Consider the following 26,714-nt stretch of genomic DNA (forward strand, 5'->3'; position numbering starts at 1 on the left):
CCCTGTCAGCCCCTCTCGTACAGTGCATTAGCGCGCCGAGTGAACGTGGCGGACAATGCGACTCTATGACGAGCCGAACGACTTCGCTTATCGCTTATCCAACAAGAAGACACCCCCCTCACCTGGGGTCTGTTAAACTTTATCGCTGATTCAGTGAGCGTGTATGAGTGTGTTGTAGATGTGAAACGTGAGGGCTAGCTCGGTGATCACACACAGCCTTGGGCTAAGGCCACGGGCCTGAACGAACCAGACCAATGTTCCTGGACGTTTTGAGACGAGTTGGTTTGGTTCGGTTGTTCCTGGCTTGTCGGCCACCCCGGTTGTTTTAGAGCGTGCATGCTTTGGAGTGTAGCGGCGTGGGTTTGCATGGGTTAGGACTTGCGTTGGAGTGGGGGAGGAGGGGTCGTTCGGTCTGGGTGAATAGCGTGAGTGAAGAGTGGGAGTAGTATGGTATGGTTGTGATGATGTGGTGATGTTATTGCAGTTGGATATTTTCCAAGACTTTCATTCGAAGTCGTTGGCTGGAGCCATTTTGGTTGGACTGTGCTTTTCTATCTATCTACAGATCTATCTATATCACTTGTTGATATCCAACAAGATAGGCAAAATAACCACCTACTGATACTGCAGTGATCACTAAACACTACGTCCTATCCTTCTCTCCTCCGTAATCGGATGTACTTTCTTCTTCCCCCACGGCGCAAGACAACCACCCATGGCATGGACAGAGTTTGTCGCCTCCACGGCTGCATGATTAGCGTGGTGCAAGGAGACTCACGCACAGATGCAATGCACTGTCCAGCAGTAATGGTCCCTCCAATCGAGCTAAACTCAACCACAGTCATCCACCTGCATAAGGCCCTCAAGCGAGGAAGGTTGATCGCATCGCATATCGCATCTCGCATCAGGTGAGCAGCAAAAAAAAAAAAAAAAACCAGGACTAAAAACGAACCAAGATCGACTAACTTCTGTACTAAACTAAAAGCACGACTCGTTCGTGGGATAGGCGTGGAAAGTGGAAAGAAACCCTGCATCATGTGTAACCTGTGACCCTCACATGGGGAACTACTGCGTAAGTCTCAACCACGTTTCAGATCCTGCAGGCATCATCATCATCTCTCCCAGTTTCCAAAAGGCCGTTCGCTTCCCTTCCCTTCCCACTCCCAGCCACCCCGACCACCCGAGCACGAGTCAGCGCAGGGCCTAGAGTGGAAACTGGCAAAGCAGTTCTGAAACGAAGTTGTCGAGTGAGTCCCTGGAGGTGGGAAGAGGGGGGGAAACTGGCTAGCGAAGCCAGTTGGGTTTTTCACCCCGGCCCTCTTGCAGTGACTGTCTGTAGGGATCGACACAGTCTTCTTTCGTTGACTGCCGGAAGGATTCCGGTCTCCGGATAAGTATTGCAGGAGAGATGCCGTGGGGAGTTGGAATCGAATTTTTTTGATTTCATGATGTCTCTCAGATTGTGTCTTATCCTTCTTTTTTACTTTTTCTATGGTCTAGTGTGTAAAGGTTAACGACTCGACAGAGGGTTCGGAGAGACAGACTGCGTAAGCCCCCGTACTTAGTGCTGAGATTGCTTCTTGGCATCTCAAGACACCCCTTCAGTCCGTCTTCTACCTAACTACCTGTTGAAGACCCCAACTATCGCGCAAGAGACGACATATCAACCAAGACATCCAACAGCTGGATCCACCGCCAATCATCTCCAACCCCGAACAAAGAGAGACAAGTTCCCTCGGACGATCCTGAAGGCTCGTAATTCTCCGACGTATCCATAATGTCCCCATCGTGCTGGAGCCCCCGGTTGGTCGAGCCGACTCTCTTAAGGAAGGGGAGGGGAGGGGGGAAAGAGAGAGAGAGAGGGGCCCTCCTGAATGGGTTCCGGGTGTTTACCAGATTTGGGGATAGTGCAGTGGGAGGATCAACTATCCGGATGGAGCGTTGTCGGAGAAGAGCGAGACTAGGAAAGCAGAGGTTGTCAATTTGTTAGACTTTTTACCTTACTCGTTTATTATTATCATTTTTGGTTCTCTTTCCCTTTCTTTCCCTCGTTCCTCTCTATTTCTGCGGTGATCAGCGTGTGTGTGGACTGGCAAATGGAAGACTACTACATCGCACCTCTCCAACGTTTCCCCGCACCCTCCCACATGGGCATGTAATCATGTACGTCTGTTGCAAGGCTAACTAACCGCACATCTGTAACGGAGGTATGTCCCATTACGATGTGGTCAGTGTCCAAGAATGCAGTTGCATCATAGCTTCTGGAATACCCAGCAAGTCAGTACCCCTTGAGCCAAGGGAATGTATCGTAAGATTAATCTAAATAGATTGAATCCAATATAGAGAGTGGCGCGATCGAAGTCGCTAGAATCCGTCCTCGTCTTCTTCGTCCCTTTTACTCTCGTGGTGTGCTCTGTTTTATTTTATTTTCCGATGGTTTCAGGTTTCAGGTAGGATGATCAAACGACGAGGCCCGTTGCGTCGCGGGTGAGGGCTTTAGTGCCGAGTTAGTGCCAGCCTCTTTTCGACAGGTACTCGGTACCTTAGTCTGGAGGAAGTACTGGAGACTTAGAGACTAGAGGGTAGAGAATCTAGAGACTAGAGACTAGAGACGAGACGAGTCGATAACGGGGCGGCCCAGACTTGGCGTCGGTCGTTTCGTGGTACTACCGATGTCTATCATTATTTATTCATAGCGGGTTGTCTCTCGACATGGCAGGACCCATATGTTCTCGACACGGCCATTGAGTCCATGACTGAGTCGGACCCAGACATTTTGACTCGTTGTACGCAGCATTATCATTAGTATTATCATTGTTATATTTTCTTCTGAACGAAAGGCAAAAGGGTCTACTCGTAGGTACCAGGTAGTAGGTACTAGGTAACCACACTTCCGAAAAGCAGAACGAGTAAGGTACAAAAAAGCCCTAACGTACTACGGCCGACCCACCAGACCTTCCAAGATTGTTCCTCGCAGACACAATCAAATTTAATATGCAGCAGCACTCTAAGGTAAAAAGATATAATCTACGGAACACTGCGGAAGAAGACTTTAATATAAGTCTCTCGGAGAAGCCTTAACAATGGGGTATATGTCTCCGACAGTAGGGTCTCTGGGACCTGGCAGTTCTGTATTGAAGACAAGGATGATGCGAGGTCTTCCGTTCTCCCGGGTGGTATAGTTTAGTATTAGTTAGTATGTATGTAGGTAAAGTGGTTACTTGCATTGTATGGACTAACTGCTGTAGGGAGTAGTCAAGCAATACATCCTCCAGTCCTCTATTGTGGGACTATCGAGAGTGGACTAGGAATCTAGATATCGGAGAATTTTTTGAATATTATCTTAAGATACTATCTAGTATCTACAGTTCAAATCCACAACCACCAACTAAATCCACCAATTCCAACCAAAATGCAATCCACAATCGTAAGATGGTAGTGTCGAGTCGGGACTCCATACTTCGGCCGAAAAGAAAAGCAAAAAAAAAAGTATAGACTCGACCTACCTAATTGTGGGGCTCCTTGGTACGACTACGGTACCCATTGAACGAGGCACACAACGGATCGAACCAATAAACGTTGAAAAGCCCGGAGAACGAAGAGGGCAGGAGACCACTACTGGAGGTAGGTACTAGCTTACGCATGGTCAGTGACAGTGAGTGACAGTGGCCCCCCCCCCCACCTTCTAAGTAGGTAAGTAGGCAGGAATCTAATTCTAGATCTTGTGTGATCATGTTAAGTTGTGATCTTCATCGTCATCGGCTGTCATTGTGACTAGAGATAATTCTCCTACTGCTTAGGGATAGGATTCGGGATTTGCTTGGCTAGTACGGATAGTACTGTACCGTACCTACTACCTAGTATGGTGTAGTTAATACTCCGTACCTGTGTGGCGGCTCAGACCGGTTTCTGAGGCTGTCATATCCTTTCATCTATCCGGTGTCATATATCATATCATATCGTATCATACTTATATCATAGTAGATCATTGGCACTGTCAACTTGACCCTGCAGATCTCGTTAGGTCGGATGGTGACCGTTGGGTTGTTTATCTGCTGCATACATACATGGTATGTGGCCAACGGGTCTGTATAGTACCTAGAAAGGATCAAAGAATGGTATTCTTCATTAACGGGTTTGTGACCTCCCATTTGCTAATGAAGACACCCCCTTTGCATAGCAGAACCCCGCATTCGTCTGCCTCGAGGGCGATGGTTGCGATGTGGGATTGGATGCCTGTCGATCTTTACTGTGGTCGACTGACTGACATGCCATGATCAGGATCCTGTACGTAGTTACGGGAAAAAGGCATGGATGGTTGGAACGGCACATGATGAGTAGGTACTAGGTAGCGAATATCCATCCCGCTTGCCACATACCACACAACCTGCTCGAAGCACTAACTACCCAGTAACTACCACTAACCGCGGCCAACAAGTGCCGAACCTACCGTCTCCGAGTCTGCGCTAAAAATGATGAAAATATTACTCAATTAAACAAGTGCGCCACTTTCACGACAAGCCCAGATCTTGTTGAGCCTTTGCTCCTGCTGAGGGCCTGGATGGGGACCTGTTGTGGGGAACCCAACTGTCCCGTTCCATGGTTGACAGCCATCGCTTACCTTGATGGAGACGTGGTCTCTGCCCTGAATCTAGAACAAGTGGCCGGGGCGTTGGGCAAATTATATACGTACCTAAACATAGAGGTTGAACAAAGGAACCATAGCTCGAGGAGAGACAAGTGATTTGGACGAGTCATCTGGCGAGTCTTGCTTTTCCGGGATCGAAGCTCAGCGCGGGCTAACTATGTCGTGGCACCTGGAAACTGGAGTGTCCCTCCTCTCTACGGTTGATATTAAAATGTCAGGCACAACATGTTCGAGTACTGATTGGATACCCGGGCGTCGTACACACTGAGATTACCTAGTCCTACCGAGAGGAACAAAAAGAAAGCATCACGCGTTCTGGGTCCTGCTTACACGGGAAACCACCTCCCAGTGTAACCTGGATCCATCGCCTGCTCGCAGGATCGATCGAGTAGATAAGTCCATTTCCAACGGCCATTCGTTCCCTCGTCAGGCTGACTGGCTGTCACTCAGCACTGTATACTTAGGGACAAAGGAAGTAGGCACTCTGGACCCGCGGGATCGATGACCCTGAACGTCGCTAACTACAGGGGGAAAGGGGGTGGTTGACCTGTCAGGTCAGACGGAGCGCATACCCTCATAACCCCCCAGCAGGGAGGGAGGACAAGAGGGAGCTCCAACTGTGCACCGACTGCGTTGGGGACTTGTGGTGAAAGGAAAAGAGGGAGGTAAGGTCAGCATGGGATGGGTGGAAGATGCCGATGATATCTACCTAGATAGGCAGGAGTCGGTGGCGGATTCGGGAACATCCTTCTAGCCTCTATCTAGGGCCTTGACCGTGTGGTTTAGTCGTTTACCTATATACATCAACATCAACTAGACCAGTTGTAAGGAGAATAGTCCCGTAGGTCAGGACGGGAATAGTGGACTGAGAATTAAGGAGCCGGAAGGCTGAAGTGGAGGAGGAGGGGGAAGATACTACTATTGTCTGGTGGGATTAATTGGTTGGTTGTAAGCGCCTGCAGGGATTCCGAAATAACTCCAAGATAAAATCACAGAAATCATTTTTATTTTCTGTTTTATTTTTCTTGGAGGGAAAAAAAAAAAAATAATAAAATAGTTGAAACAAGGGGCGGATGCTTCACAATTGTTTCCCGCGCCAGTTTTATCGGGTTGTGCAGGCTTGGCATTGTTTGTGGTCTCCACTCCTTGACCCTCCCTGACTCCGGACACCCAAGTCCAGCGATGGTCTCGACTGGTATCTTCAAATCCAGGAGTTGCCAGAAGGACAACTTTGAACTTACCCTACCTTGGAACTGGATCCATTGAAATTATATTATTAGATGATCCAGTGGGTGGTCGTGGTTGGTTGACGACGGGGTGGACCGATTCAGTCCCGGCCATCCATCCCTCCCGGCTCAGCTGCCAACCAAGGGACCCATGATGTTTGTTTAACCGCTGGGGAGACTTTGGGGATGTGCCAATGTCTGCAGAAGTGCTTGCGACAATTAATCCACTAATGATGAATCCGCTGGCCAGCCTCTTGGACCAGATGTGCGGTGCATATGTAGGATATCCAGTATTCTACGTGAACTTTCGCTCTTTTCTATTGATTTTATTCTATTTTATGCATTTCTTCTTATTTTCCCCTCTCCGTGAAGAAAGGTGAAGCTATTGAGGCAGGTACTGAGTTGGGACGAAGTGTCCCCATCACCAACCATGGATGAGCTCATGTCATCTTATTTCCATCCTTACTTTCATAATTATTTTTTATCCCATCTTTCTGTCCTATTAAATATTTGATATTTAATATTTAATATTCAGTATTGTATTATATTATATTTTATACTTTATACTTTATATGCTCATATCTCTCTATACAAGCCATTCATCTAGATTCATCAATTTTATATTATGTTAATACCAACAATCTGTTTTCTCCTCCAGTACAGATCAAGATCACCATCTGTCAATCTCGCAGACGACCTCATTTCTCCTTGGCGATGTCCCATTAATCAGTCAACCAGTCAGCTTCGTGTTGCGTAAATGGGGAAGGAGAATAAGTCGCTTGGTCAAGGCGTCAGGAGTTCACCCTCGTACTCCATCTAAATCCGGATTTGAGCAGTCCATTAACATCCAGCCTCGCCTAACTAGTCCGGGAGATGGGTCCCGGGTAAGAATAACGGGTATACGGTCGTGGTGGAGGGGGGAGAGTACCAACTACCAGTACCTAGTAGTCTAGTACACTTAGTATAGTGTGGAATCTTGGGGGACCAAAGTTGACAGAAGGGCGAAACCCCACTCATCATGGTTCATACATACGGGTACGGGTTGAGAGAGTAAATAACCCGGCCCTTTTACTGCCGACCCGTCCCTGGATGGTCGGGATTGGTCGATGGGTGGCCGGGTTGGCTGCATGTATCGTATCTGAAATAAGCATACACGGTATGGTCACATTGGATCGATGGAGGATTCCTCCATCTTTGTTCCTGAACACTATAGGTAAGGGACCAGGCTTGGTTTAAGATCTATACTATTGACTAGTATTGGCCTTGGTGGACTTTTGAATGTATATTGTATTGAAGTCGAAAACCAGTAGCATAATCTCCTGATCTATTTAGTTCTATTGTCCAGATCAATCACTCTTATTGTAAGATGTTGTATGATTGTATAATTACAAGGGTGGAGTATGGTGACTGTTATTATCAGGGTGTATTATTATTGATTGGAAATTATTATTAGTATCCTCCATTGTTTATGATATTATTATAATAATATTATTATTGTGGTTACCATGATTATAATTATAATTATAATTATTTAATTTGATTTTTGAGATTAATATTATTATTCTTGATCCCAATAATAATCATTTTCACTATTACTACGATTCGCTCCCATATTTGATGATGATTATTACTGTTCTTCCATCCCACTAGTAGTATACTTAGTACTGCTGGCAACTGTTGTTGTGATTACTCTAACCGCCTGGAAAAATAACTAAAGGGACCCTGACCTACCTCACTTGGTATTCCTCCTCTTCCTCTTCTTCTTCTCCTCTCCTCCTCTCTCCCTCCTCACTTCCGCGCGACTGGCCTCTTTTTTTCCTTTCATCGCCTTTCGTTTCTTTCCCCCCTCCCTGTTTTATTTTATTTTTCATTCTCTTTCGCCGTGCGAGTTATTCAAGGAGACTTGGAAGTGGGCTGGCCCAATTCATCTCTATTGCCTTCTTTCTTCCATCCCCCCTCCAACCCGACCTTTCTTTTTTTGTCCCTTTCTTTGTGAAAGGGTGTCACGCCGTCAGCGCCTAACGACGATTTCCGGGAGGCTGGTTCCTCTGAGTGTGCCTATAGCCTCTGTTATATCATCGCTTGTTGACATTGCACCGTCACTACCTTGGACTCGACTTGGTCCCCCATCGTTCTCTTTGAAGAATCTACTAGAAGGGGGGTTGCTGTTCTGACGGTACGTACAAACTCCTTGTCGTGGAAGTCTGATCCTACGATGATCAGTGAAAGGGCCGGCGCTGGTCCAACCTATCCCGCTCTTTCATTGTTCGCAAGGGTCGATTTCATTCCCTCCCCCATCTGGCACAGGCTAATGATGTGAGATTAGAATTGGCAACATGTATCCTCAACCTGGTGCCCCGATGGCACCTCCTCAGAAACCAGAGACATTCATGCTCTCGAGCGAGGCGCAGCAGAGCCTTCCCCAAGATGCGCAAGTCGCCCTGCAACAAGTTGATAACTGTGAGTTGGACACTGTCGCGATCCGTTCTCCGTTCCTTCGAATCCTGTACGAGGTTCGATCCCTTGTCGAGTCGGCTGGCTGACGTTGAATCCCCCTCTAGTGAAATATTTCCTCTTGTCGGCCCCTGTGGACTGGCAGCCTGATCAACTGATCCGACGATTCTTGCTTCCGACCGGCGACTATATCTCCTGTGTCCTCTGGTTCGTTTGTCCGCAGACCATCGCGGGTTGTGAAGGGAAGAAAAAAGACCCTCGTGACTGACTGGGCGGCAGGAGCAACCTTTTCCATGTGTCGGGTACCGACATTGTTCGATGCCTGGCCTTTCGATTCCAGGCCTTTGGACGTCCGGTCAAGAATTCGAAGAAGTTTGAGGAGGGAATCTTCTCCGACCTCCGAAATCTCAAAGCCGGCACCGATGCCACCCTGGAGGAGCCCAAGAGCCCATTCCTCGACTTCCTGTACAAGAACAACTGCATCCGCACGCAGAAAAAACAAAAGGTCTTCTACTGGTACAGCGTGCCACACGACCGCCTGTTTCTCGATGCGTTGGAGCGTGATCTGAAGCGGGAGAAGATGGCTCAGGAGGCCACCACGGTGGCGGTCAGCGAGCCGGCCCTGTCCTTCGAATACGATTCATCCCAGTCGTTGTACGAGCAACTTACAAAGGCACAACAAGCGAGTTCTTCGTCGTTTGCCACACACGCAAGTACGACATATGGCCAACCCGCATCCCCAGTGGTTCGGAGCGTTGACGCAATGCCTCCCCCCCAGATGGCTCCCCACATGGCTCCGCCGACGCTGCCCCTCCTCCCGGACGAGTCTGGGCACCCGGCCATGTATAGTGCGATTCCCATGTCCAGTGCCATGGCTCCGGGCCTTGTGAAGCGCGAACCCGAGTACACCACCATCCAGTTCGACCGCAATGGCATGCCCATGGCTCGGATCCACCAGCGCCATGCGTCCATGCCCACCTTTGTCGAATACTCGCCAGCCCCGTCCTTTGTTTCCTCCCACTATGAAGACTACAGCAACCGAGGGTTGTCCTTTGAGCCAGTCACACCACCCCAGCACAGCTCGCACATGGGCGCCGAGCCCGCCTATATCGCCAACGAGGATACCGGTCTCTACACGGCCATCCCCGAGCTCTCGTCAGCCCACGCTATGAACCCGATGATGCAGCTACCGCCGTCCAATCTCGCCAGCGCCCACTTCCCGGCCCCACCGAGGTCGTTCCACTCGAACGTCTACTCGATGATCGAGGGGTCCCCGACATACAAGCAGCGCAGACGGCGCTCGTCCATCCCGCCGGGCGCTGCCAATGCCGTGGCTGCCGCGCAGTCGCAAGTGACGAACACACCGCCGCCGCCCGTCAGCTATGCCGCGCACCGGCCCAGCGACCTGCGACGCTCAGTTTCCAGCTCGGTGGCCCCCGTGGCAGAAGTCGAGGAGTCGCACCCGGCTTCTTCGCATCGGACCGTGAATGGATATCCGTCGGCCATGCTTCCTCAGAAGAACTTGCTCCAGGAGATGTCCCGGAATGGGACCCCGCTGTCGGGGTTGGAGGAGAACCCGGAGAATGGCCTGACGATCGCAAACCCCGCCGATGAGCTAGCGGCGCTCCCCAACAACGAGACCCTGGAGAACGCCGTTCAACATAGTGCGACACACAAGGGGGATCGGTTCGCCCCTGGTCCAGTCCGCCGCGCGCGCAGCGCGACCATGATGGAACTGGGGCCTTACCCTCAGAAGTCCCACTCGTGTCCGATCCCCTCCTGCGGGCGACTCTTCAAGAGACTAGAGCATCTGAAACGGTGAGTTACAGTCCCCTCCCAGCCCTTGACGTCGATTGCGTCCCTTGATTGGGTTCCTCTTCTCAGATCTGAAACCACCGTCTAACACTTAGCGTCTAGACATGTGAGGACCCACACGCAGGAACGGCCCTACCCTTGTCCATACTGCAACAAGGCCTTTTCTCGTTCCGACAACCTTGCACAGTAAGTTCCTTCGGTACCCGTTGCGTCACCAGATAGGAAGGTCTAACCTTTGACCCCAGACACCGTCGGATCCATGAGGCCCAGCAGGACGGGCATCCGCCACTCCAACCTCACGAGGAAGATCTGGAAAACGAGGACAACGAATCTGGTTCGGCAGATGAAGACTCTTCGCCAATGGAGTCGGGGCCGCACTCGATGCTCCATGTCTCCAGCATGGCGTCGATGGCGCCCGCCATGACCTTACCAACCGCCATGCCCTCGATGATGGGGTCGCACTTGATTGCTCCGCAACTTCTGCAGCAGCACATCTAAGCGCCATGGTGGGACTCCATTCCGCCGTCATTGGATCCCTTCGCCAGCCACCGTTGCCGCATGAGTACACTTGATGTGCCTCATGTGACTCATTTTTCTTTCTCGCTCCTTATCTTCTTTTTTTAATAGAGTTATTGATTCCTGGACATATCTTCGCGTGTCTTTCCGTGTCGGCAAGTTTCTGCTCGGTTGTCGGGCAGGCCTGATGTTCTCTGTTTGTTCATGTCTACTATTTGGCGAGTCACCCGGGTGGCTCTGTTGATATCGCGGGTCTCCCTTTTCGATCTCTGTTTTTTTTTTTGCTACAGGAAGGTCGGGGGGTCATTTTCCAGCACAGGATTGCCGGGGTGGCCCTCTGTCTTTTGTTGGCGCTCGCGCTGGGGTTTGTTTCCATATAAACCATCGCTGGTTGTGCCGCGTGTTGTGACGTTCTCATAGCTAGCCCTCCTTGACTGCTTGGCTTTTTATCTTTTTTCCTCTTGTTTTTGTTTCATTTGTCTCGTCCGTTTGTCTGGTCATTTTGCGCTTTGTTGATAATGTTTTTTTTTTATACTCCCAGCTGTTTTACATTGGGAATCTGGAAGGTGGGTAGGACAGAAGAAGCACAGTGCGGGTTGGTTTGCTAGTGGCGTATCGTTCTGAGGAACGAACAGTTTGAGATGTCAATAAAAATCAACAACAATATCTCAAAATCATTCCTGTAGCTTTTGATAAATCTCTACTGTAGCTTCAAGATTAATATATGGCTATGTGTTCTGGCTGTCTAGGCAGGACGAATGATGTGATCCCGCCGTATCTGTGATATCATAATGGCGCTAACAAAGACCATGTAGATATGTAGACTAGACAAAGCGTACTATAAAACCAGGAATAGCGCTCAGAATCCTACCCCACATATAATGAACACCGCATGCTTCTATCCATCCGCATCATTCTCATCAATAGTAATAATACAACCATCCTCATTGTTGACGCAATTACTTAATAGTCTCAACCCGCAGCCTAGACCGGGTCACGTGGCTGGCCTGCTGACGTCGACCCAGTTCGCCATCACAAGGACCTCCAATTTCGACATCCTTTCAACACTATCCACGGGAAAGACATATTCGAGAAGACTTGTGTTTTACTTTTCAAGAGTGATCTGGCCTGGGTCGCTCGCAGACGCTTGATAAGGCTTACTACAATCGGTAACCATACACCGTCTTTGTACTCCGCACTCCACTCCGCACAGGGCGTGGCGCACGGCAGGACCCATGAATGCTGGACATTCTTAGTCCTTACCTACTATATTTTTCATTGAGATCACCGCTCATATCTCTGGGTGTGCTCGGACTTTTATAATCCTCAGCCCGATATTGTGAGGCCTGGAGTCTGGCATCAATGACGGACACCGATGGACGAATTGCGGACGAGACCTCGCCCCTAGTGGGTCCGGAACGCAGGTTTAACGATAGCGATGTGGATTTACTGCTGGGTTCTAGTGGACGGGATGCTGGTCGGCAGAATGCTCACGCGGGTGATCTCGCGGAGACGAGAAGTAGTTGGTACTTGTTCTTGTTGACGTTGAGTATTGGCGGGTAAGCTCTTGACTCTCCTTGCTGCTTGTTAGTTTGGCGATTGACATGTCAGGTAGACTTCAGGTCGTATGGTCGGTTGAGTTATCGTATGGATCGGTAAGTGTACCTGCTGCGGAGTTATCTGGGAGTTAGAGGCTGACTATGGTTGCAGCCGTATTTACTGTCTCTCGGGATGAGCAAGGCCCTGCTTGCCTTTGTGTGGATTGCCGGCCCGTTGACAGGAGCCCTGGTGCAGCCGTATATTGGCATCTGCAGTGATAACTGTCGCGTATCGTGGGGCAAAAGGAAGCCGTTCATGATTGTGGGCGGGGCGGGGACTGTCGTCGCGCTGCTTGCCCTCGCCTGGGTCAAGGAGATAGTTGCAGGTTTCCTGGGGATTTTTAGTGTTGATTCGACTTCGGCCGGTACCAGGACGGCCGTCATCGTCCTGGCGACGATTTTCATGTACTGTTTGGATTTTGCGATTAATACCGGTATGGCTGTCTGTTACCTGTTCCCTACGTTGCCCCGTGCTGATATTTTGTCTATAGTTCAGGCAGGTATTCGATGTTTCATTGTGGACAATGCCCCTACGCATCAGCAGGAATCGGCAAATGCTTGGGCGAGTCGTCTTACCGGGGTGGGCAATATCCTTGGATACATTTTTGGATACGTGGACCTGCCACGGTATATTCCCTTCCTTGGAAACACTCAGTTCCAGGTGCTGTGCGCGCTGGCGTCAATTTTGCTTTGCAGCACGTTGCTGGTCAGTTGCTCGTACATCCAGGAACGAGACCCCCGGCTGGAGGGGTCCTCTTCGTCCAGCAACCCTGGTATCACGACCTTCTTCAGACAGGTTTTCAAATCGATTAAGAACCTACCGCCTCAGATCGCCAAAGTCTGCGAGGTTCAGGTCGCCGCGTGGGTGGGCTGGTTCCCTTTCCTTTTCTACTCCACCACCTACATTGGACAGCTTTACGTCAATCCTCTCTTCGAGGAACATCCGAACCTGCCCGATAAGCAGATTGATGACGCCTGGGAAGAGGCTACGAGGATAGGAACCTTTGCGCTGCTGGTCTACGCAATTATCTCCTTCGCTGCGAATCTTACGCTCCCTATCTTCGTCGTTCCGACTTACCGACCCGTGGATACGAACAGCTCGGGGAGGATACCTGTCGATAGTAATGCCGAGCAGGAATCGTTCCTGGAGACGAGGAGGATGTCAATCTCGAGCTTGCCGGTCGGGACCACATCCGAGCCAGCACCGAACATGCCCCAGGACAAAGACGGGGGTTCCCAGGGCAGCGCCGCTAAGTGGGGATCGAAGCTACAGATTCCAGGGTTTACTCTTCGCCGGGCGTGGCTGCTTTCCCATGTTCTTTTCACGCTTTGCATGTTCAGCACCTTCTTCATCTACAGCTACCAGGCGGCGACCGTGGTCATTGGTCTCGTGGGGATATCCTGGGCGATGACGCTCTGGGCCCCCTTCGCGCTGATCTCGGCGGAGGTTGCGCGGGTGGACGCAGAACGTCGAGTCCGACGCAACCAGGCCGAGATGCACCAATCCGACGATCTGCAGCATAGGGTCCAGGACGGCCAGCGAGGGCGGGATCCGAACAGTGACGACCTCGAGCACGGGTCGTCGACTGCCAAGGCGACCGACGACGACGACGAGAATCTGGCGCAAGCGGGAATCATCCTGGGGCTCCACAACGTGGCGGTGTCATCTCCTCAGATCGTGTCCAGCTTGATCTGTAGTGCGATCTTCAAGGTCTTTCAGAAGCCTCGCGGTGAGCCTTGGGATGATAGTGTCGGTTGGGTGCTCCGGTTTGGGGCTGCGCCGCCCTCGTGGCGGCGTGGCTGACTGGGCGGCTTTCTGAGGGACGGTGATAATCTTTTGATACTTTTTATTATTCTAATTTTGGTCATTTAATCCGAGGTATGGTTTGTAGAAATTTAACGGATTTTATGGTACCCAGACTATGACATAGCAGATAGTTGAAATGCGCCAGGATCGGCGGGCCGGGCGACAGATGGACGCGCTTAAACCGGGACTAGACCGTTACTTGTCCTTCCTTGTCCCGTCCGAGCTCCCCTTCTCTTCACTCTTGACTTGCATCTTCCCCATCCTGTCATCTTCTCTCCAACGCCCCATCTGTAAGGCTATTCGCACATTTCTTTCGTCCTGGATTAGTGTTTGGGATTATGTGCGCCTTGATCTACAGTTGTTAACACTGTGGTGTCATTCGCCGTCGTGGTTGCCTTCACTCTTTCATCTTACCAACCAATTTAATGGCTGAACAACTGATGGGCGGTGCCCTTCATTTACTCCGTATGTATCCCTTTTCTTGGCTGTTGTCTTCTTTTGTGCTTTTTGTTTGGTTTCCTGTTTTGATCTCTTTCTGTCAGTCCAGTTTTTGAGCTGTCATGCGTTATTCCCGTGCCGACTGCCTTCGTCTTGATGGTAGAAACGAGAGATAGGAACGCCCGATGCTGATATCTCGACTGCTACTCATAGGAAGAGTCGCCGAATATGAATCTGACCCCGACGATGGTACGCGCCCCTCATACTCGACCTCGGTTTTCTTACGAGCGATGTCTAATCGATGGTGGTTGAAACAGATGCTCCCGAAGCGGGCACCAAGGAGTTCTTCAGCTCCTGGGCGCTGTTCATTCTGATCATGCTGTTGATATTCGCGCTCTTTACGAGTTACATCTTGCAGCAGAAGAAGATCCAAGCGGTTCATGAAACAGTTTTGTCTATCTTTGCGGGTACGTCGATTCGAGTTCCGGAGGGGCCAACGACCGCTTTCTGACACGTGGGGGGTAGGGATGTTTGTCGGCTTGATTATACGCTTGAGCCCCGAGTCGCCCATTCAGGATAGCGTCACCTTCGATTATCAATTCTTCTTCAACCTGCTTCTTCCTCCGATTATTTTGGCGTCTGGGTACGAATTACACCAAGCGAACTTCTTCCGCAATATCGGGACGATCTTGACGTTTGCGTTTGCGGGGACATTCATATCTGCGATTGTGTTGGGATCGGTTCTGTACGTCTGGACGCGGATCCCGTTGGATGGCCTGAATATTACCTTTGTCGAGGCGATCTCGGTGGGCGCGACGCTGTCTGCGACAGACCCGGTGACGATCCTGGCTATCTTCAACCTGTACAAGGTCGAGCCGAAGCTCTACACGGTTATCTTCGGCGAGTCGATCCTGAACGATGCGATTGCTATTGTGCTGTTCGAGACGGCCCAGAAGTATGCGGAGAACGATGCGGAATCGTTGACTTTCCTCCACTTCTTCGAGGCTATCGGTCTGTTCTTGATCGTCTTCTTTGGCAGTATGCTGGTCGGTATCATCGTGGGGATAATAACCGCCCTGGGGCTTAAGTACACGCATGTGCGCCGCCAGCCCAAGATCGAGAGCTGTCTGATCATCCTCGTCGCTTACGCGAGTTACTTTTTTTCCAACGGCGTGTATCTTTCCGGTACGTCCCCATGGCTGGTAAGTGACCGCTATTGTGTTTGCTGACCGTTTCCAGGGATCGTCTCGCTCCTGTTCTGTGGGATCACATTGAAACATTATGCATACTACAACATGTCCCGACGGACGCAGTTGACCACGAAGTATCTGTTCCAGGTGATGGCCCAGCTGTCGGAGAATTTCATCTTCATCTACCTCGGTTTGGATCTGCTGGTTCAGCGACACCTGCAGTTTAAGCCGTTGTTCATCATGGTGTCGATCTTCGGCATCTGTCTTGCTCGCTATCTCGCCGTGTTTCCTTTGTCCAAGGCGATTAACTGGTTCATCCGATACCGGGCGCGTCGGCGCGGACAGGAGGTGGCGGACGAACTGCCCTTTGCCTACCAGGCGATGCTCTTCTGGGCGGGGCTGCGTGGTGCAGTCGGTGTCGCACTGGCGGCAGGCCTTAAAGGGGTCAACGCACCCGCTCTCCGGGCCACCGTCCTGGTGGTGGTCGTGCTCACCGTCATCATCTTCGGAGGGACGACCGCACGCATGCTGGAGATCCTCGGCATCCGCACGGGGGTGGTGGAGGAGCTGGAGTCGGATGACGAGTTCGATATCGAAGTGACCCATGGGGGCACATACTACAAGCGCTCGGATACGGCACTGGGGTACACCCCTCGCCGCATGGACTCGACCATCCCCTTGGACGGAGTGACGCCGCGAGGGGATCTTGAGCGGACCGATAGCTATTCGAGCGGCAACAACCGCCGGCCGAGTCCCCGCGGGCGTCGTCATCCGGCCGGAGTCGCGGACACTCGCGTCTCTATTCGAATGCATATAACCCCCGGGATGCGCAAACCCCGCGCGACCGATCCTCGACGGCCACTCTTCTCGGGGGTGCCGGCCCGCACGACGACAGCAGTGTAGCCAGCGAGGACGAGTTCGGCCTGCGGTCGAGCGGCAAGGGCCGACTATCGGACCCGGACCACCCGGACGCGTTCGAGATCGACGTGGACGACAACGACGACGAGGACTTGCCACCCACCGCCCCGTCAGTCTCGCGACTGCGACGGTCGCCCTCGCAGCCGATGCCATCCAGCGGCCCGCATACGGCAGACTCAGCCAGTATGTCCCCACTGCGGCGCGAAGCAGCGTCGGGGTTGAGCGCCCGGGACGCAATCCGCGATTTGTTCTCCGGCGGGCCGTCCGGAGACCACGGGGCGTGGTTCAGGCAGCTGGATGAGGATTATATTAAGCCGCGGCTGCTGCTGGACCAGTCGAATCATAAGGGACCGGGACCGGGGGCGGTTTAATGACTTGTATTATGATTTTCTTAACTCCCGGTTTCTGTTCCTTGTTGGTTTTGGTTGGTTTGTTGGCGGTTTACTCATGTTTGTGATGTTCACTAGCATCTTTCGTGACGTGCACTGGTATTGACTGGTGATGCTCACTTGCATCAATTGTGATGTGACGTCCAGGGTCTGGATACTCTGGACTGGTTGAGTTGATGTTCGGATAGAGATGTATGTCTCTGTCAGCGTACTTGTTTGTTTCTCATTCTCTAGACGGTGATATCTCTATAATTCACCGAAGCTCTGTAAACCTGTGGGTTAGTCGTAACAGACTCGAGAGTCTGGACCAGTACCTAGGTCAATATACAGTATTTTCAATCCTCAACTCAAGGTTCGATGTGACTGACAGGCTTGGAGTAAACATTAGAAACTACACCTAGAATAGCCACAATGAACTGGTAATGATAAGACTTGAATCTATCCTCATTTGCCTCTATATTCTCTTCCAATGATATCCACCGATCTCATGTTGTATCTATAATGATATCCACCGATCTCATGTTGTATCTATTTATCTATCTATCTATCTATCGTTCTCCCACCTAGCTTAGCACTGAGCAGAAAACCGTATGAGTAATGCATAGCTTAATTATTACGGGGTGATTATTTATAGATACGAATTCTCTCTAGGTAAGGAAATATGTGGAATGGTTCATTATGTGTATTAGCTATGGGTGCTAGTCATGTCATTCTGTTTCGTATGTTTCTTTCGTCAACGTTCGATGATATCGATATCTGGCCATCCACTGGTTGATTGATAGCTGAGGTTTGATGCGATGATTACTGAGGCACGTCGAGAACGTAGCGGCCTGCGATCTTGCCTTGTTCTGTTTATTGTCAGTATACTCTTGCCAAACAACACTTTCCATAAAGCAAAGAGAAAAGTGGAAGAAAAGAAAAGGAAAGGAAACCAACCCATCAACTCAAAAACCTGCGGCAACTCCTTCAACGGCACCGTCTTAAACGGCGCATGGATCAACCCACGCGCGAAGAAATCAATCGCCTCGACCGAATCCTGCCGATTGCCGACGTAGCTGCCCTTGATGTTGATCATGCGCACGACGGTGTTGAACACGGGCGCCTTGAGGTAAGCACCTGCTGGGAGGCCGATGGCGACGATGGATCCGTGCGAGCGCACGTATCCGGCGGCTTGCTGGAAGGGCCCTTCGCTGACGGCGAGGAGGATGACGGCGTGCGCGCCGAGGCCGTCGAGGGTGGCGGCTTTGACGTCTTCGACGACGTCTTTGGATTTGGTGAAGTCGACGTAGGACTATCTTTTCTCAGTTTCTTCTTTCTTTTTGAAGGGGAGGGGAAGGAGAAGGGCAGGAGAGGGAGAGGAGGAGGGAGATACCTTCGCACCGAGCTTCTCGCACATGGCTTTCTTTTCATCACCCCCGTCGATGGCAACCACCTGGAGACCCATGGCCTTAGCATACTGCAGAGCGAGCGAGCCCAGTCCACCACCAGCGCCGACAATCGCGACCGTCTGGCCAGGACGCGCCCCTGACTCCTTCAGACCCTTGTAGACAGTGAGACCAGCGCAGAGGATAGGCGCGACCGCGTCGAGGGCCACCTCCTTGGGAATCTTGGACGACAGAGCAGCCTTGCCGATCGCATACTGCTGAAAGGTACCGTCGACGGTGTATCCAGACAGCTGAGGATTAGGGCACAGAGGCTCCTCGCCCTGTCGACAGAACTCGCAGGTCATGCACGCGCCGTTCAGCCACTTGATGCCGGCGTGGTCGCCCAGCTCGAACTCGTTCACCAGCTCGCCCTTGGCGACGACCACGCCGGCGCCTTCGTGTCCGCCGACCAGCGGCATCTTCAGCGGCAGCGGCCAGTCGCCTTTCATGGCGTGCAGGTCCGTGTGGCAGACGCCGGAGTAGCGGATCTTGACGAGGATTTCGTCCGGGCCGGGCTTGGGGACGGCGATTTGCTTGTAGACTGGGGGGCCGCCTTTCTTTTCGACCACTTGGGCCCATTGCTTGTCTGGGAGGGACATTTTGGTGGTGGTTGTTGTTGTTGCTGGGGTGTGGACTGATCGAAGGGTGGGTTGTAGAGGGATGGGAGATGTAAGAACAAAGTTACATCAGCCAGCGAGAGACATGGTTCTTATAAGAGTCAATTCTTGATCCCCCTTGGGATCAAAGACAGTCACTAATAATAGGTAGCCAGAGACTGCCAGACGAAGAGGTTACACGGTAGTGCATGACGAGAGGTGACGGAGTAGAAGACGTCACCAGATTGGAGCGGGTTGGTTTCTCCGCACGACAACCCGGCCATCGCATCATGCCATTGCTCGCTTGATATTTCCCTGTCACACACTATGTTGGCTGATGGGGGTGGAATTGTGGTGGTCTAGACTGTGCTGTGGTCGATGGAGGTTGATTGACTGGTTATGTTTTACTGGGGATGAACGGGAGGGGTGGATATACGGATATGGATATATGGATATGGGTGATATGGATGTTCTGAGTCTCAGTGGCACATCACAGCATTAGGATCATGTTGCCTTGGTATATCTTCTGATATACATATTTCACATACCCTTTCAGTGACAGCCACTGGTTGTCTGTGGTGTGACTACACCAGTGGCTCAGTCAGTCTCCCGAGTACTCTGTAATACCACCGGATTATCTCCATTCTCAATCCCCAGATGCTGTTACTAAACAAGCCACTAACAGTCACTAGACAAGAAAGAATTCTCTCCTTTGTTGCTGTGGAGGTACGCGTCTTGAGTCTGGACCCAGACAGGTTGGGGTCAATCAAGATTGAAGGGACTGTGCACTGGCTGGCCAGATAGCAACCGAGAAGGGATGGAGGATGTTTAGTCTAGCAGTTCCTGGGCCTATCAAATAAGAGGTCTGTTCGCTTCTTCTCTTCTCAGACTTCTCACTGGGGACTAAGTATCGGATAAGAGTACTAAACGGAGGGAAGAGTACTGAACGAAGGGAGCATCCTCTGTATTGCTCTTAATGTATCAACCCCAATGATGTACTGGGTGTGGATTGAAGGACCTGCACTATTATTGATGCTTTACACATGCTTCTGCTTCTCTCAGGATGTAGAAGAGCTTGCTCTTAGGAGTAATGGCAGTGCACAGACAATATAGAAGACGAGTCACCGTCCGACAGGATGATGTTCATCGATACAGAATAGATATGGTGAGTTATCTCTCAGTCTCTCAGGTAGAGTTCATGCTGTAATTCGTATATCAAGTAGAAAGAATGATGGGAGAATGATGGAGAGAATGCAGTGGAGAGAGAGAGAGAGAGAGAGAGTATATAGAGAGAGAGAGGAAGAAGAGGATGCCTCAGGTTGACGATACGAGTAATCTATGGCACGTTGTCTCCATACCCCAGATACCGTAATCTACATAACATACCCCTGGATACTATGGTGATGACCGTACCGTACACGATGAACCTCACTCTCACTTCTCTTCTTTCTACTGACCCAGAATCATCATTCAATCTTCTTCTTCTTCTTCCTCTCTCCACTTCACGTTGTCGTTCTTTCTTTCCTCCTTTTTTCTTCCCCCCATCTTGCCCATCTGCATCCTCTTCTTCCTCTCCTGCATCATAATCCCCTTCCTTCACCTCCTCCTTCATCCCCCAAATCTTTCTCCCTCTGCTCTCATCTTGCCTCCCAATCCGGTAACTCCTCCAACCGACCGACTGCGCGTCGCTGACGGGCTTCACGTCCTTCGACTCAATCCTCCATCGATCGGACGGTGTACTGGTAAGTCGTGTCAATTCATCATTCTCGGAAATTCCCTCCAGTGGTAGTCCTTTCATCCTCCCATCAGAAGAGAGAGATCGACCGCCGACGATCCTCCGTTCGCTGCTTCCTTTTCGCCCCTTCCAAACTTCCCACCTCTCCATTTCTTTCGTCCTTTCTACCCACCGGATCCTGGATCCCCTCATCGCCCCATCACCTCCTCATCTTCGTCTTCTCCTCCTGTTTATGTTCATGACACCCCCTTCTCCACTCCGAACCGTGAATTAACCCCCCGGCAGAAAGATTCCAAAGATCGAACCCGTGTCCTGCGATCACGCGTGGTCGCTGACGTTCCATCCTCCCCCATTCGTCTCGCGCATGGCTGGCGCCGGTGTACCCTGACGGATCGTACGCCTTTCCGATCCCCCGTCATCCCATTAACCGCCGTCTCCATCCTCGATCGCGAATCGTCCATCTCCGTTCGTCGCCGCGTGCCCGGCGTTCGCGGTCACCATGTCGGGCGCTCCGCCGTACAACCCCCAGTCCCCGACCTCGCAATCCCGGTATCCGGCCTATTCGCCCTCCAACAAGAACCGCGCCTACTATCCCAACAATGAATATCCCCAGCATCCCCCCAGACCCCGCCGGCCTTCCCCCCGGCCCAGCCCGCCTCGCTGTCTCGGAGCCCGCACTACGCCCATGCGCCGTCTCCCTTGCCCGGCACCCTGCCCCCGTTGAACGGCGCCGGCTCCCATCCCTCCGATCCGGCGGCATCGTACTCCTCCCATTCGGCCTCGGGCACGCCGCAGTTTCCCCTGCCGCGACCCTACTCCGGTTCCTCCCTACCGGCGAACTCCGCCTACGGCCACCACTCGCCCTCCCGCAATCATCATCCATCCGGTCGACTCGACGGCTACCTCTCGCCCAAGCGGGAGGCCGACTCGCCGTACCCCGTGGGCGGTCCCGCCGTCGCCGGGTACCCGTCCGCCATCGTGCGAGAACCCCGACGCGCCTCCCCCCCAAAGGAAACGGTAGGACCAACCCCCTCGTCCACGGGACGCGCCCTTTTGAGACCCCAGGACCTAACCCTCGTGTCCCTGCAGAAACCCGCCCGAGCCGCCGATCCGATGTCGTTCGCCAGCATCCTGTCCGGTCCGGCGGAGGAACGTTCCCCACCCAAGAGGCCCTCCCCGCTCCCCGACACCGCCCCGCAGGCGACCGCCCCCGCGCCGGCGCCGGCGCCCCCCACTCCCGCCGCGGCCGCGACACCCCCGGCGGTCAAAGAGGTGGAAACCACCCCGGCGCCCCGGCCGGAGAAGAAGACCCCCGCGGAGCGCCGCCGCCGGAACGCCGACAAGAAGGCGGCCGATGCCGCCGCGACCAACGGCGCGCCGGGATCCCACATTACCTACCCCACCCGGCCCCGCAAGATGCTCTCCGAACGTGACATGGAAGCGGTGAACCGTGCCTTGGCCGACATCGACCATGCGGACAAGAGTGACGTCGAGAGCCCCGGGTTCGAGGCCGAACAGGAACGCTACACCCTCAAGGGCAAGAAGCGTGCCTTTGGGGCCGAGAAGGCCGAGAATATCCGACGCAAGGTACGTGATTGACGAAGACAGGACCTTATATGTACACGACACCAATTGACCACGCTACAGCGCCGTCGCCACGATTTCCTGGTCCGGCTGGGCAAAACCTTTGAAAAGCAAGCCGCCCTGGGCATGGACCGGTTCCGCCTCGCCAACGAATCCTCCGTCATCGCCGAGGTCCAGGCTAAGGAGGTCCAGGACGAGAAGGAGCGCAAGAAGGACATGCAGCGCAAGCGCCGGCGGGAGAACACGGTGCGCCTGGAGATGCAGAAGAAGCTGGAGGCGGAGCGCAAGGCCCACAAGGCCCAAGACTCCGCCGAGAAGGCCAAATTCCTGCGCGAGGCTGAGCGCGCCCAGCGGAAGATCAAGACCACCAAACGCGCCCTGGAGGGCGTCACGGCTCCCGAGGAGATCGGCGAGGTCACTCCGCTGGCCCCCAACCTCGAGGGCGGCACCACCAGCTCTTTCCACATCGGCCGCAGTTCCCCGTCTCGCCGCAAGTCCGGCCGCAGCGGAAACTCTAGCCGACCCAAGAAGTCCAAGGAGCAGAAGCAAGCCGAGAAGGATGCCGCCGAGGCCGCCTACGCCGCCATGGAGAACGACGAACCCCTGCCGCTCGCGCCCAAGGAAGCCGCTGCCGCCGCTGCCGCCGCCCCTCGCAAGGACGCGCTCAAGAAGGAAGCCAAGGGCGGCCTCTCGAAGGAATCCACCCCTGTGCCCGTCTCCGCCTACGAGACCAAGGGTTACAATCAGATCTACGAACAGATCTGGCGCGACATCGCCCGCAAGGACATCCCCAAGGTCTACCGGGTCAAGGCCATCTCCCTCAGCACCCGCCAGGAGAACCTGCGCAAGACCGCCCAGTTGGCCAGCAAGCAATCCCGCAAGTGGCAGGAACGCACCAACAAGAGCATGAAGGACACCCAGGCCCGCGCCAAGCGCACCATGCGCGAGATGATGTCCTTCTGGAAGCGCAACGAGCGCGAGGAGCGCGACCTCCGCCGTCTCGCCGAGAAACAGGAGATCGAGTCGGCCAAGAAGGCCGAGGCCGAGCGCGAGGCCAACCGCCAGCGCCGCAAGCTCAACTTCCTCATCTCCCAGACCGAGCTGTACTCCCATTTCATCGGGCGCAAGATCCAGGGCGTCGACGACGCGGAGGGCGAGACGGCTGGGGAGAGCGGCGGCAGTGGCGCCGCCGGTGCTGGTGCTGGTGCTGGCGCCCCGTCCGGACCAGAGGGCCAGGTCACCAGTTTCGAGGATCTCGATTTTGACGCCGAGGACGAGTCCGCCCTACAGGCCGCGGCGCGGGCCAACGCGCAGAACGCCGTCCAGCAGGCCCAGGACCGGGCGCGGGCCTTCAACGAGCAGGATCCGATGGCGACGATGGACGAGGGCGAGTTGAACTTCCAGAACCCCACCAGTCTCGGAGACATCGAGATCTCGCAGCCGAACATGCTCAACGCCAAGCTGAAGGAGTACCAGCTCAAGGGCCTGAACTGGCTCGTCAACCTGTACGAGCAAGGCATCAACGGCATCCTGGCCGACGAGATGGGCCTGGGCAAGACGATCCAGTCCATCTCCGTGATGGCGTACCTGGCCGAGGTCCACAACATCTGGGGCCCCTTCCTCGTCATCGCCCCGGCGTCGACCCTGCACAACTGGCAGCAGGAGATCACCAAGTTCGTGCCCAACATCAAGGTCCTGCCGTACTGGGGATCAGCCAAGGACCGCAAGATCCTCCGCAAGTTCTGGGACCGCAAGCACATCACCTACACCAAGGAGTCCGAGTTCCACGTGCTGGTGACCTCGTACCAGCTGGTCGTGCTGGACGCGCAGTACTTCCAAAAGGTGAAGTGGCAGTACATGATCCTGGACGAGGCCCAGGCCATCAAGTCCTCCCAGAGCTCCCGGTGGAAGAACCTGCTGGGCTTCTCCTGCCGGAACCGGCTCCTCCTGACGGGGACGCCGATCCAGAACAACATGCAGGAGCTGTGGGCCCTGCTCCACTTCATCATGCCCACGCTGTTCGACTCGCACGACGAGTTCAGCGAGTGGTTCTCCAAGGACATCGAGTCCCACGCCCAGAGCAACACCAAGCTGAACGAGGACCAGCTGAAGCGGCTCCACATGATCCTCAAGCCCTTCATGCTGCGCCGTGTCAAGAAACACGTGCAGCAGGAGCTCGGCGACAAGGTCGAGAAGGACATCTTCTGCGACCTCACCTACCGCCAGAGGGCCTACTACACCAACCTGCGGAACCGCGTCAGCATCATGGACCTGATCGAGAAGGCCGCGGTGGGCGACGAGGCCGACAGCACCACCCTGATGAACCTCGTGATGCAGTTCCGCAAGGTCTGCAACCACCCGGACCTGTTCGAGCGCGCCGAGACCAAGTCACCCTTCTCCACCGCCTTCTTCGCCGAGACCGCGTCGTTCGTCCGGGAGGGGTCCTTTGTCGACGTCGGGTACTCGACGCGCAACCTCATCGAATACCCGCTCCCGCGGCTCCTGTGCAGCTCGGCGGGGCGGCTGGACGTCGCCGGCCCCGACAACGTGCACGCCGGGTTCCGGGGCCGGTACCTGGCCCACCTGATGAACGTCTTCGCCCCCGAGCACATCCGGCAGAGCGTGGCGGAGGACGGCGCGTTTGCGTTTCTGCGGTTTGCGGACACCTCCGTGGGCGAGGCGGCCACGCTCGCGCGGCTCGGCGTGTTTGAGCGCGCCGTCCGCCGCCGGGGCCAGCCCCCCCACCACCATCACGACCGCTTGGCCCGCCTGCAGATTGCCTACGACGCGGACGAGGCGGACGAGACCACCGCCACCACCCTCCTTCCCCACACGCTCTTCAACATCGTCGAGCGGAACGACCCCCGCGCCGTGCAGGAGATCCTCCCCGAGGGGTGCATGGGGGCCCTCATGTCCGTGTCCCAGTCGAGCTTTGCCCGCGAGGGCCTCGGCACCATCGAGCCGTGCGCCAGTCCGGCGGCCTCGGCGCCGCCGATCGTCCTCTCGTCGTCCAGCAGCGCGACCCAGCAGGAGATGCGGGACCGCCTCCTGTTCCCCATCTCCGTCCGGCACGCGCTCTACAGCACGCCATCGCGCGAGGTGGAGGCGCAGATCCTGGAGCAGCGGGTGGACCCGGCCCCCTACGCGGTGGCGCCGATGCTGCCGGCGCCGCTGTCGACCAAGGGCCGCTACACGCACATCGAGGTGCCGTCGATGCGGCGGTTCGTCACGGACTCGGGCAAGTTGGCCAAGCTGGACGAGCTGCTGCGGGAGCTGAAGGCGGGCGGGCACCGGGTGCTGCTCTACTTCCAGATGACGCGGATGATCGACCTCATGGAGGAGTACCTGACGTACCGCAACTACAAGTACTGCCGGCTGGACGGCAGCACGAAGCTGGAGGACCGGCGCGACACGGTGGCGGACTTCCAGCAGCGGTCCGACATCTTCGTCTTTCTGCTGTCGACGCGGGCGGGTGGTCTGGGCATCAACCTGACGGCGGCCGACACGGTGATCTTCTACGACTCGGACTGGAACCCGACGATCGACTCGCAGGCGATGGACCGGGCGCACCGACTGGGCCAGACGCGGCAGGTGACGGTGTACCGGCTGATCACGCGGGGCACGATCGAGGAGCGGATCCGCAAGCGGGCGCTGCAGAAGGAGGAGGTGCAGCGGGTGGTGATCTCGGGCGGCGCGGCGGGCGGCGTGGATTTCAACACGCGGAACCGCGAGAGCCGGACCAAGGACATTGCGCTGTGGCTGGCGGACGACGAGCAGGCGGAGCTCATCGAGCAAAAGGAGAAGGAGGCGCTGGACCGGGGCGAGGTGTTTGGAGCGGCCAAGGCTGGCAAGAAGGCGGCGCAGAAGCGGAAGAAGGACGTGACGATGGACGAACTGTACCACGAGGGTGGGTTTTCCTTTCCCATCTTTCCGCATTGCAAGTATACAGACTGATCATTTGTACAGGCGAAGGCAACTTCGACGATGCCAGCGCGAAGCCGTCAGGTGCGGTGACGCCGGTGTCAGAGACGGTGGGCACGCCGTCGTCGACGCCCGTGCCCAAACGCGGCCGCGGAGGGACAGGCAAGGGTTCCTCGAAGCGAGCCAAAACGACCAAGGAACGACTGCGACTGATCGATGGGGATGGAGGATTGGCCTGATCTTCTTTACCCTCATTTTTCCTTCCCTTTTCTCTCTCTCATTTTCCCTTCTTCATTCCTCTCTTTCTCATTCTATGATTTTTATACTATTTTACTTTTTATCTCTTGACGTTGTGTTTCCCTTTTGGCGCTTAATTTCATCTACGTCGATTTCTCGAATGGTGGCGATTCGTGCTACTTTGTATCAACAGCAGAAGGCATACATGGCGCGTTGCC

General features: G+C 54.0%; 4 protein-coding genes across 4 annotated transcripts; 3 read left to right on the forward strand and 1 right to left on the reverse strand.

Annotated features, from left to right (window-relative positions):
• Positions 1-8,210: 8,210 nt before the first annotated feature.
• On the forward strand, positions 8,211-10,641 carry steA (sexual development transcription factor SteA; the record flags this gene model as incomplete). The annotated part of the gene is made up of 5 exons (XM_024838072.1): positions 8,211-8,334; positions 8,436-8,535; positions 8,608-10,146; positions 10,246-10,329; positions 10,389-10,641. 5 exons carry the CDS (start codon positions 8,211-8,213, stop codon positions 10,639-10,641), a joined length of 2,100 nt encoding a protein of 699 aa, XP_024694008.1.
• Positions 10,642-12,390: 1,749 nt separating this feature from the next.
• On the forward strand, positions 12,391-16,981 carry P168DRAFT_295874 (bifunctional K:H/Na:H antiporter NHX1; the record flags this gene model as incomplete). Its single annotated transcript, XM_024838073.1, has 7 exons — positions 12,391-12,691; positions 12,749-13,987; positions 14,716-14,751; positions 14,820-14,969; positions 15,028-15,687; positions 15,742-16,379; positions 16,415-16,981. 7 exons carry the CDS (start codon positions 12,391-12,393, stop codon positions 16,979-16,981), a joined length of 3,591 nt encoding a protein of 1,196 aa, XP_024694009.1.
• A 767-nt stretch (positions 16,982-17,748) lies between these two features.
• P168DRAFT_288880 (zinc-dependent alcohol dehydrogenase) lies at positions 17,749-19,486 on the reverse strand. The gene is made up of 3 exons (XM_024836889.1): positions 18,372-19,486; positions 17,936-18,290; positions 17,749-17,847 (listed from the first exon to the last, which is right to left on the reverse strand). Exons 1-3 carry the CDS (start codon positions 19,020-19,022, stop codon positions 17,801-17,803), a joined length of 1,053 nt encoding a protein of 350 aa, XP_024694010.1. The 5' UTR covers positions 19,023-19,486; the 3' UTR covers positions 17,749-17,800.
• A 2,019-nt stretch (positions 19,487-21,505) lies between these two features.
• ino80 (chromatin-remodeling ATPase INO80) lies at positions 21,506-26,432 on the forward strand. The gene is made up of 3 exons (XM_024832634.1): positions 21,506-21,771; positions 21,844-22,341; positions 22,402-26,432. Exons 2-3 carry the CDS (start codon positions 21,868-21,870, stop codon positions 26,290-26,292), a joined length of 4,365 nt encoding a protein of 1,454 aa, XP_024694011.1. The 5' UTR covers positions 21,506-21,771; positions 21,844-21,867; the 3' UTR covers positions 26,293-26,432.
• The last annotated feature ends 282 nt before the right edge of the window (positions 26,433-26,714 follow it).

This window comes from Aspergillus campestris (genome assembly GCF_002847485.1).
Source record: "Aspergillus campestris IBT 28561 chromosome Unknown P168scaffold_4, whole genome shotgun sequence".
NCBI classification, from domain to species: Eukaryota; Fungi; Ascomycota; class Eurotiomycetes; order Eurotiales; family Aspergillaceae; genus Aspergillus; species Aspergillus campestris.

Excerpts from the sequence above, each read along its gene's own strand:
- P168DRAFT_288880 (XM_024836889.1), bottom strand. The coding sequence starts at position 19,022 with ATGTCCCTCCCAGACAAGCAATGGGCCCAAGTGGTCGAAAAGAAAGGC. Across the intron at positions 18,291-18,371 it reads GCGAGAAGCTCGGTGCGAAG|TCCTACGTCGACTTCACCAA; the intron begins GTATCTCCCTCC and ends GAGAAAAGATAG. Across the intron at positions 17,848-17,935 it reads GCAGGTTTTTGAGTTGATGG|AACAAGGCAAGATCGCAGGC; the intron begins GTTGGTTTCCTT and ends GACAATAAACAG.
- ino80 (XM_024832634.1), top strand. The coding sequence starts at position 21,868 with ATGTCGTTCGCCAGCATCCTGTCCGGTCCGGCGGAGGAACGTTCCCCA. Across the intron at positions 22,342-22,401 it reads CCGAGAATATCCGACGCAAG|CGCCGTCGCCACGATTTCCT; the intron begins GTACGTGATTGA and ends ACCACGCTACAG.